Source organism: Python bivittatus, unplaced genomic scaffold, assembly GCF_059951505.1.
Source record: "Python bivittatus isolate LINGU-HERP-01145 unplaced genomic scaffold, Pbiv_v1 ctg000980_np1212, whole genome shotgun sequence".
In the NCBI taxonomy this organism is placed as follows: Eukaryota; Metazoa; Chordata; class Lepidosauria; order Squamata; family Pythonidae; genus Python; species Python bivittatus.
Genome location: NW_028277125.1, coordinates 3,537,491 through 3,549,072, shown reverse-complemented (window position 1 = coordinate 3,549,072; position 11,582 = coordinate 3,537,491). Strand labels below are relative to the sequence as shown.

Sequence of the window (11,582 nt, the reverse complement as noted above, 5' to 3'; positions counted from 1 at the left end):
ACACATACACACTCACAGCTAGAAATAAACGTCTTAGCTTTAGGACCAGCCTTCAGCTGAAAACCACACCACAAAAGGGCATGAAAAAAGGAAGATGCGCGTGTCCGACTACCCAATGTGGGGTGATCATCCTTCATCTCCCCAGGAATATTCAGTTCCTTCTATTGCCGTTTTCAGCCCACCTTGTCAAGTCTTTTTCTGTATCCTTCAAAAGCCCCACAGGGGAACAAAAAATAGGAGAAAAAGACCCCCGTTTTCTAACTTTTTTCAACAGACCCCTTCCCCACATCGGCCAATGTTTTTTCTGTTTTCCTTCAACTTCATGAGAAGGGAAAAGTCTGAGAATCTCCTCAGGACCTTTGGGGTCCAGCACCTCCCTCTTAGACCAAAATCGGAAGAGCTAAAGGATGTTGACTTTTTGGGAGCAGGACAAATTGTTATGGACCAAATTCCACATGATGATCAGATCACTCGGAAGAAGTTTATGGACCACCAACATGTTTTTGAAGAAACAAGGTTCTCGGTTCATTCGGCTGTTCTTGTTTTTCACAAGGCCAAACGTTTTGAAGCCGGTATGAGCCACAGGCATCACCTTTAGGACTTCGAGACACATCCCCAAGAACACATCGTCGATGGGATACAGCTCCAGATTTTCAGAGACTTTGTGGAGTCGCTTGGCCAGGGAGCCATCCATAACAAACCCACCCCCACCTGCATAGGGTGGGTAATGGCTCTTGTTGTACAAAGCATTGGGAATATAGTATTTGTTCTCCTTCTTGCGAATGGGCTTTGCCTTGATCAGGACATCTCCCACAAAGAGGTCACCCTCCTTCTGATCCTGCAGGAACTCCAGGATGTTCTCAGGACTCACAAAGACATCATCGTCGCCCTTGAAGATGAACTGGACGTTGTCACAGTAGATGTTGAACCACTTGAGGAAATGGACTTCTTTAAGGGTGAGGTTGAAAAAGCTATCCAAGAAGTTCCACTGCAAGATGTCTCCATAGATACGATCCTCGTACTCCAGCAGTTTTTGGTAGTTGGACCTCTCCTCTTCTTTGGAGGCCACGCCCAAGAGGAAGACGGTCCTGATTTTTTTGCCATCCAACTCTTTCTCTTGCCCCCACGTCATACGAATGGCTTCTCGGCGATCGTACTGAGTTATGATGGACTTCACTACAATCAGCATGTAGATCTCTCCTGTGCATTTCTCTGGGTGGTTGATGATCATGGGGAAATATCGACAGTGGCGGTAGAGGAGAAACTGCTGGAAATTGGGCTCCAGGTTTCTGAACCACTCGTCCTTGGTGAAGTTGAGATTGGCCGTGCAGTTGATGGCTGTCACATCCCACGAAGTCACCTCTTCCTTTGTTTCTTCAACGTCCTGGGAAACAGCAATATCCTTTTTCCAGAAATTGCTGGCCACGGACATCACCTCATCTCTCTTCTGGGCTTTTATAGACTCTTGGGAGAAAAGCAATTTGTGCGGCTGGCTCTGAAAGAGCTGGTTGGGGACGGTGGCTTTCTGCAGCACCGTCACTGTTACTATCAGTGCAAAGGACAGAAGCAAGCTTTTGTATACGGTCTTCTTCCTGGCATGAGAAACAGAGACAGAAAAGAATCAAGGGAAACATCAACCCAAATGTTATTTATTAGTCAACGGAAAAATGTGGCAGAGCCAAGTTGACGCCGAACGTAGAACCCCTTTTCCCAGTTTGGCCAGATTTTTCAGTCCCTCTTTAGTGGTTTCCCAGGGAACTCGAAGAGTTTAGGGTGCAAAACGGATAAATATTTGTAAAAGTCACACCAAGGCGTTCCAAGCCGTGCACAGGCCTTTCATCCTGGCTTTCCGTCCCTCGGGCCTCCGAGAGCCAGTATCGGGGGCTTGCCCTCCACAGGCAAACTCTGATAAATTAAATGAAGCGCAGCCGGAGAAACAGCAAGGCTATAAGGCAGACCGTAGCGTCTTATTTTACCAACGGATCAGCCACCCAGCCTCAACCACAAACGTTCGCGCCTTGCGAGACACTCAGCCGTGGCAGCAACTGTCTTTGGCCACGGAAAGCGACTCCCTCCGCGAAGCTGGCACCTTACCCGAGCCGTGTCCGATTTCCACCCAGATTCCAGCTAGCTCCGCCACCCGTTGCAAACCGGCAGAAAGACAGTCAGGTTTCTGTTTGCTGACTGGGGCCTTTCCCCAAATAGAAGAGCGACTGTTTCCCAGCTGGCCACCCCCCTCACCCCCCCACCCCCAGCGAGAAGCAGGAAAAGGGGGGTTCATGCGCTCGGTCCAGAATGCGCACGGAAGATCAGCAACGCAAGCCTGCAGACCAGGCAAAGCACATTTTCCCTTTCAAGTGGGGCTCCCAGATCCTCAACCCCGCTGAACAGCTGCCATCCATTCCAAGGGGAGCCCCCTTTTTCCCATGGTTTGAACTCGGGTTGTCCTGCAAGATCAGACCAAAGTGGATTCTATTTTGAGCACCCTGATAAAACAGCTCCCAAAAGCGCACCAAGATCACACAGTCATCCCCTATTTCCCCCAGCACTTGGTATTCAGGTATACTGCTCCTGTACACGGAGGTCATTTTTACTTTGCCAGCAGGGAAATTAGTCACCAATGGCTGAAGGTACGTTGGACGGGGCTAGAAATTGTTAAAGCTGATTAAAGTTAGTGGACGCCACCAGGTTGCTGCTATGAATTCCAGGTGTTCATATAAGCTGCACAAAATATTTCTTTGCCCCCCACCTGCGTAAGGCCACAAATTCAAGTTCCCCCTCCCCAGCAAAAAACAAAAACAAAACTGAGTATTATGGAAAAGGGAGCTGGACATTCATCTCGTCATGGTGCTTCCTAATTTTCTAAGTTGTATCCGTGGCCCATCTCAGTCCCTTTTGTAACTCCAAGGAGCTTAATGTGATTCAGCTCTAAATATCTTGCCTGGGTTTGGCAACTAGTGTAATTTGAATTTTTGAGAGCAAATCTTTGCCGTAAGGCAGGAAGGAGGTCGGTTATAATCCTACCACATTGGGGAGGGTCTGACTCTCTAACTCAACAGGAGCTGCCTTCTGGCAACTCAAACTGTAGAGCACCTCCGGGCACATCTAGTCCAAGCCCTTCTCAGCGCAGGAATCCCTTAAACCCATGTTTCTCAACCTTGGCCACTTGAAGATGGGTGGACTTCAACTCCCAGAATCCCCCAGCCAGCATGGCTGGCTGGGGGATTCTGGGAGTTGAAGTCCACCCATCTTCAAGTGGCCAAGGTTGAGAAACACTGCCTTAGGGAGCAGACTTCCTCTGTGTTGTGGAGACGAGTTACAAGATCTGGAGAGGTTTCTGGAGACCTCCAAGGGCTCATCAAAGTTCTCAAGTTCAATTTTTATGGGCCACCCTCTCGATTTTCCCCAGCAAAAGTAGAGTTTATTTATCTATGGAAAATGGAAACCACTAGTTTGGAGGAGGAATCCCATTAAAAAGACGGGCAGAGTACTAATGATCATAGTTGTACCCATTTATGATATCCCGAGACACGCTTCGCTCTCCCCAGGTATTTCCAAATTTGAGGGTCATACAGTTAAATTTAACCTCCATTATCTTGTAAGGGATGTCAACCCTTCACTTACATTTCAGGTTGCAAAATATCTTTCGGAGCCAACAACTGTGCAAAGCTGTGACTTAAGTTGTTCTGCCAGCTGATTCTTTTGATAACAGGTTTCCTGTAGCAATTTATTTTCTTTTTCCTATTTGTAACACTGGTCAATGAATCCAATAAAAGATAAGTGACAGTTGTATAATGACTACAGGGAAGAATTACGAACTTCCCCTTCCACCCTCGATTCAGGATGCATTGGTCTGTTCTGATTTATACCAAGAAGTCAAGAGAAACTGCTATCTATTTGTGGAGAGAAACTGAGATAAGGAATCCAGGCCCTGAGTTACGCCAGATCCAACGGTCATAAAGCAGATTTATGGAAACAGCCATGATATAAAGTATATTGCAGTAGTTGTAAAATTATAATTATAAAATTAGCAAACAGAAAATAATTCAAGGGGAGGCCCCAAGAAGGAGGTTATAAAATCAGAGAAAGTGCAAAAAAAGCAGTTAATTAGCCAAACATACTTTAATATACCCTTTTTCGTGTACAGTATATGCAATAATATTTCATATAATTACCCATTAAAACTGTATAACAAGAAGGGTGAAATCAATGTCCAATTAAAATTATCAGTGAAAAGGATGAATGTATTTTTATGGCATTTGCATGGCTCCTTAAAACGGATACACAAAATATTCCAATGTTCAATGCCAATTTTTTAAATACATTTTTTAAAAAAAACAGGATTGAAAATTGGCTGCCAAACAGCGTGAAACACTATCACACACAAACATACACACAATCCTGTTGTCCAGGGAGTTCTATATCCAATGAAGTAAAATTTGATCTTTTTGCGTGCGGTGGCAGTAGGGGTGTTACTAATCTAAGTAAGATTAGTATTTTACTCAACTAGCATGATCCACACCACCCTTCCAGATATGTGGGCTTCAAATCCCAGAATCCTTAGGGCTGGCTGTGCGGGACAGGGAATTCTGGGAGTCCAAGTCCACACATCTGGAGCATGCCTATTTGGAGAGAGCTAGATCAAATAAACTTCTGATTTAAACTCATTTCACCAGGCCCAGCTCTTCAGCCAGGATCACTGCCAGTTTAGAAATCTGCTATCAGTAACAGAGATGGATGTTGGGGTGCTTACAATCCAGGTTTGGCAAGAGTCAGGAGGCTGGTTTGGTATAGACCGGTGTGAGGGAGTGAAGTTGCTGTCTGTGCTTGGGAAAAGTAGCTGCAGCCGGGCAGAAACGCTTCTCACCCCATTTCCTTCATTTCCCTAACTCCACCTTTACTCACACGTATCCATGCGGGCACGCCAGCTGCCGTGATCACGAGCCCCACCCTGGCGTGGCCAAGGACCTGCCAGCATTAGAAGAGCAAGTGCCAAGACAGAGGGGGGAAGGTGTGTGTAGGGGGAAAGGTGATAAGCAAAGGGCAGACAGACAGGGAAGCGGAGGCGACGTCTGGAGCGGGACAGCTATGGCAAGCAGGCAAGAGGATCATCATTCAACGGCCAGGACCACAAGTTATGGGGAGCGCCAGATCCTGGTGGGGGTCCTTCCTGGGGCTTTGCCGGGAGCTCAGGAGCAACTAGAAGAAGAACCACACTGAAGCCACACCTCATCTCAACTAGAGCAAGAACGTTTGGGAAAAGGCAAAGGTTGTATGCCCCTTTACAGACTTTGTATATTTATATAGACTCTATACACTTTATAGACTTTTGCTTGAACTAAGTATTGAAGGACTGAGTATTAAAGACGTATTTGCAGGGCAACATCTCCTTGTGAGAGCTGGACCATAAAGAAGGCTGAGTGCCGAAGAATTGATGCCTTGACTTAAGAGTCCCCTGGACTGCTAGGAGGTCAAACCAGTCGATCTTAAAGGAAATCAACCCTGACTGCTCATTGGAAGGATTGATACTGAAGCTCGAGATACTTTGGCCACCTAATGTGAAGAGAGGACTCTTTGGAGAAGACCCTGATGCTGGGAAAGACTGAAGGCCAAAGGAGAAGAGGACGGCAGAGGATGAGATGGTTAGAGAGCATCACTGAAGCAATGAGCATGAAACTGAGCAAAGTCAGGGAGGCAGTGAAGGACAGGAAGGCCTGGTGCGATGTGGCTCATGGGGTCACGAAGAGTCCGACACGACTTAATGACTGAGCAACAATAACAATCCCCTTGCAAGTCCTGGAGGGGTGGGAAGCAAGCGTCTGTGGTTGGGGAAGGTGTGTGCGGTATGTGCTGCAATAAAGCATTTTCTGCAGATTTGCTATGCTGTGGCGTGCCCAGTCCTTGGAAAACAAAGGACCTTCGCGACCTACCTTTGCTAAGGGTTCCCCGTTATTCAGAAAGCTCCTCCTTCTGCATTCCTGTACTTTCACAATTTGCAACTGGAATTGTACAGTATCTTGGATTGATTCGAAACATTATTGTTTCTAATTAGTGCAATGGCACATAACACGGTTCACTAGGTTGGGTGAGCAGTTATACCGCATGCAAGGTCAGGATAGTGCTAAACCTGGTTGGATGGCTTTTTTTAGGCTTTGCACAATCCTAAACTGTTTGAACAATACACTGAACTCCAGACTAACCCAATTCTCCAAATAGTTTAATACAGTACGGCAGTGTTTCTCCACCTTGGCAGCTTTCAGATGTGTGGACTTCAACTCCCAGAATTCTTTGCTGGCTGGGGAATTCTGGGAGTTGAAGTCCACACACCTGAAAGGTGCCAAGGTGGAGAAACACTGCCGTACTGTAACCAGATTGCAAGCCTAATCTGAATACCACCATTTGCTTCTTCATGGTCCTTGGGCTGAAAGATTTTAGCTCCTTTAGGAATTCCAATTTTCTAACCCCCTCCACCAAAATTCCCAAATTCCATTTCGATGTTTTTTAAAAAGGCCCTGGCTGGATATTTTTTCCGAGCCTTTGCAACAACGCCTGGAAACGCAAACGAGCCCAACTCTCGAAATGCCTTCATCCAGCAACCGGAACCATAAAGAACGCCACGGGCTGGGTTGGCCAACATGCCAAGCCCAAGTCAGCTTAGCATGTTCTACTGCTGAGTCTTTCTCCTGACCCGGTGAAGTGTGTCGTAGGAACCCGACCAATTTGAGCCCAGCCTTGCTCTCATCCCACAACCTGCCCTGGGTCTGCAAGCCACGCTGGATCACAAACGGATGGGAATGATGGGGCGGGGGGTGGAGGCCACCACACCTGGGTCGATTTTACCTGGCCTCCAGGTAATTGGGCTCCCCTGCCCAGCCTTTCCTTCTCAGCCCAGCATGCAAGTCAGCAGACCGACAGATGTGGGGAGCGCAAAGAGAAGAGAAGACGGAAGATTCACGCGAACCCTCCGGAGCAGCGCTTCTCAACGTGGCAGCTTGAAGAAAAAATATTTCAGGAACAGGACATTGGCTTGCATTTGACTTTCACGGAGGATTCTTTTTTAAAACCTTGTTCTTTTCAGTATTTTACAGTCCCTTCTTAGCCATTCACCCCCAAGGAAATTCACACAATTTGCAATTAAATGCCGCCTCTCCTTTTGTTCTTATTAACACTTGCGGTTTGCTCCTGTTTCAATCAAGATGACCCGGAAATAGGTTGTATTTCCTAGATTTTGTATGTTCAGCTTTCAGGCTGGCAATTAATGACATAGAGCAGTGTTTCTCAACCTTGGCCGCTTGAAGATGGGCGGACTTCAACTTCATTCCCCTTGCTGGCTGGGGAATTCTGGGAGTTGAAGTCCACCCATCTTCAAGCGGCCAAGGTTGAGAAACACTGCTCCAGAAGCTGCAATTTCCACATCTGCAAAGGGCCAGGATGAGGAAAAGGGCCTATCAGCTCCCGCTGGCATAATGGAAAGATACAAGCACTACATGTCCCTATTTATTTAGCCATCTTATTTGTCCCTTCACCTTCTCATCAATTCCTATGGAAACCACCATGATGTGGCTCGATTCCTCATTTCATTAGCCCAGGAAGACTGCTGCAGACAGAGGCCCAGCCGATCACAGGCCATTTACAGAAACCTTCCTTTCCGCGCTCCCTAAATCTGGGTTCCCCACCAAGCAGGCTTGATGGTATCAGGGCTTCTACGCCGACCTCCAAGAAATATCACACGGCCTTAGGACGCTCTCCAGGGAGTATATTATGGCTGCAGCCTTAATCACCCTCCCTGGGGATCCCAATAATAACCACAATTTATTGCTTTTTTTTCCCCCCAAGTGAAAAAACATCCATTTGAAGGGTTGTAGTTTTAAGACTGTTTCAATTTTATCTTGGGGGGAAAACGGGCCCACGACACATACCCAGCTGCAGAAGGAAGGCACAGATGCATGAAGATGCACAAAGAGGACTCGACCCATCGTTCAAGCACTCGGAGATGCCCTTTTTAAAAGATACAGGCATCCTTTGGATCTTTGAGGCAAAAAATGATACGCCTCTTTTCCCAGAAGGTGCTGCAGCCCGTGGTGGAAAGAGCTGTGCGGCCCTTAGAAACAACCCAACGAACAGAAGGATCAGCCTCGCCAAAGGAAATCAGGTATGACTTCTCCAAGTTCAACAAGCAGACGTCTGCCTTCTCTTTCAATGCATGAAAAGCAAGCAGCGGACAGCCGTTTTATGCTTGGGAGTTTGAAAAACCAACTAGCCGTGCTCGCCGGCGGCGTAGCTGTCTTTTAAAACAAATAAAAGAAATTCAGAGTGGAGAAGACCATCCCTATTGCATTCAGGGATCAAGGCACAATGGGCTTTTGACCTCCGACGGTTGGAGAACGCCACCAAGCCGTCTCTTGCCTTCAAGCCCAACGTGCGGGTTTCTCATCCCACTGGTTGGCCACTGTGGGAAGCAAATGCTGGCCCACAGATTCCTTTGGGCAACTCTAACACACAGCTCTTCCTATGACTTAGGTCTTTCCCCATGAAATAACCGCTAACCTCAGCTGGTATTTGTTCACCGCCTTCTGCAGAGCAATTAAAACAGAGCCGCGCTTGTGCACCACAGGCCCTTGATACAGGAGGCACACAGAAGGCACTGCTCGTGTCAACATTTGAAAAGCTGTTTTAGAAAATAAAAGTGATGGCTCATCCGGAGAAAATCAGAGCCCTCGCAGAGCCCTGAAGCTGACGTGCAGTCAAAGTTCAGCACGATCCCAGGACATTAAACCCGGAGTAGACCTCAGTTATATCAAAAAAGCTTCAGAAATGGCTAGCTAAAACTCTCCTGGCTTCAAAGGGTCTACTCTAAGTAAGAGTACATCCAGACCAAATGCAAGAGAGGCAGTGCTTCATTGCTGCTGGCCCACATCTAGGAGGGGAGACCGAAACCCGGTTACAAATTACAGCTGGATTCAAACATGATGTTGACCATACAGAATGCAAAATCATAAGCCATGGCTCAGCATCGTGTCTACATATGACTACAGCAGTACTTACCACACCCATGCAAGAGGGACCAGCAGTCCCATATTTTGGAAGACAGAGAGAACTCTAAGCTTTATAAAGCCACCAGGCTGGATTGTGGTTAACGGAGAGCAGGATGATAACCACCTATTCTGAAAATCACCCTGGTCATTCAGAGGGTGATCTATTGACTCAGTTATTAGTTTCAAGGAAACAAATTTACCCAGGAAACTACTGTACATGGAATGCAGAGTCATACAAAGTGGGGGGGGGGGAGCCTACTCTGCGCATGGCCAGAGGCACTCCCACCTTTGCACAATCAGGTACAAAGTTACATTAGCAGAAGTTGGCATCTTCTGAAAAGCTGCAACTCACCAGCTTCTGGCTCAAATTCCGCCTTGTAATTTATAATCCAGGGTAATTTGTTGAACCTGACATTCTTTTAAGGCTTCAAACTGCCTGCGGCCACGTCCCACCCTTTTTATCAACACGTGTATAAAACTTAATCCCCCCCTCCAATTATTTAATGAAATCAAACAATGGTTTGAAAATACCATCATATCTGGCAAATTACACCAGAAATCTCTATACAAACAACCAAAGATCACAAAAGATCTAGCTAAGGAGCGTCAGGCTAGGTAAACCACACAGGAACGCTATTTTAATCCAGGCCCCGATTATCACAACTAACATTCTATCCATTAAAACTGTTCCAAGAGCCGCAACCGCCTATTACAGGAAAATAGGCAGATGTTCAGACGGGGAGTGTGAAACGAAACTTAAGCATGTGATTTAAGGGGGAAAAAAAACTGCCATGCAATTTTTCAAACACATGTCTTCCAAAGGTCCTGAGACTAACTCAGAAAAGCCTTCCCCAAAGCAACCTTTGATACAAAAATCATCTTCGGAAATTTGAGTTCTGGATTTTGGGAATATGCCATATTTCTGGTCACTTGAGAGCCAACACCATTTGCATTAAGTTATCCTCAAGATCCATATTTCTAAAGAAGTCCAAAGATACACGCTCTGAGTTGCTTTCTCTGTTACATCCAGAGAAGGTTGTACAAAATTATATTTTTGTCCCAAGACTAACCAATGCCATGAAAATGCATTGATAAATTTTGTTAGAAGTTTCTGTTTCGGAAACTGCAAATATGCATGTTTGAAACACTGAAGAGAAGAGAGACCATCACCACCCCCTCCCTTTTATACAGGGTTTGCCCTTTGGGCACAGATTAACTACAGTCCTTCTGCTCAAAGCAACGATGTGTGGAAGTTTAGAGAAAGAGAATGAGAAAGTTGAGGTATTTCATTAAGGAGGATTGTGGCTTGTTTTCTGATATGTGTGAATCCAGGTTTTGCGGCATTTAAACCCTCTTTTTGGCTTAATGTCACGGCTAAACCCAGCCCATTGTGATTTGTTCACGTGTAAACCAAGCCACGGCTTAGAGTGATGCAGACATGCAGGAATTTGCCCAGTTCTCCAATCAAGCAGCAATTTCAAAGAAAGTTACCCAGTTTAGGGCTGTCTCGTACACCGAGTTATTCAGAAGTTGGGAATAGGGCCCCAGAATTAAACAGAAGGTGTTTTGCCAGGGGACAAACCAAAGTTTCAGTCTTTGGCTGTGTTCACACCTCAGGCTTCACCAGGTCCGTTAAAAAAAACACTAGAAAATCCATTCACACAACCTGAGCTTCCTCCTCACAATGCGTTTTATTTTACTTTTGGCTTCACGGGTTGTGCAAATCGGCCCATTTGGCTAGCTAAGCCCTCGCTCAGTCTTTCGCAAACTCGGAAAAGGGATGAAGGCCGGGGGTTGTGCGAACGCAGCCCAGCAGCACCTTCCCTTTTCTCCCGGGGAGCCTCCCTTTCCCCAGGTCCGAAGGTGGGGCAGGGGCAGGGGCAGGGGGAGCGCTGCGGCTCTCGCCCCTCGCCCCGGCCAGGATCGCGAGCAGAGGCGGCCCCGCGCAGCCTGCCGCAGCCGCCGGCAGAGCGAGCGGGCGAGCGAGCGGGGAACCGCCGGCGCCGTCCAGGCGAGCGCCTTTCCCGGGGACGGAGCGGGGCCCGCGGAGGTGCGCAGCGGCCGCCTCTCGCCTTCCCAGCGGGGCTGCTCCGGCCCCGGGAAAGGGCGCCCGGGCCAGAGTTGCGGCGGCGGCGGGCTGGGCAGGAGGGGAGGGGAGGGGAGGGGAGGGGAGGGCCCGGGGCCCCGGCGAGGCCCCGGCGGAAGCCGGCTTGCAACCCCCCGGCGCGAGCGGAGCCGCCACCCTGCCGCCGCCGCCGCCGCCACTTACCAGGGGACCATGCTGGCCGCGAGGACGGGAGGCGCGGGCGGGACGAGGGCGCCGCCGCTGCCGCTGCCGCTGCCGCTGCTGCTCGGCGGGGCGAGCCCAGGCGTCTGGCGCGCCGCTGCCGCTGCCGGTCCTCTGGCCACCACTGCAGGGCGGGCGGCTGCCTGGGTCTCCTCCCGTGGAAGGTGGAGCCCAGCGCAGCGCAGCCGAGCGGCTTCGCCGGCCACCCGCCCGTCTCAGCCCCTTCTTAACCCTTCGGGCGCCGCCACTGCTGCCGCCCC

At 48.5% G+C, this 11,582-nt stretch overlaps 1 protein-coding gene across 1 annotated transcript; it reads right to left on the bottom strand.

Annotated features, from left to right (window-relative positions):
- Nucleotides 1–313: 313 nt before the first annotated feature.
- Nucleotides 314–11,464, bottom strand: B3GNT7 (UDP-GlcNAc:betaGal beta-1,3-N-acetylglucosaminyltransferase 7). The gene is made up of 2 exons (XM_088131749.1): nt 11,305–11,464; nt 314–1,592 (listed from the first exon to the last, which is right to left on the bottom strand). Exons 1-2 carry the CDS (start codon nt 11,313–11,315, stop codon nt 401–403), a joined length of 1,203 nt encoding a protein of 400 aa, XP_087987875.1. The 5' UTR covers nt 11,316–11,464; the 3' UTR covers nt 314–400.
- Nucleotides 11,465–11,582: the final 118 nt, after the last annotated feature.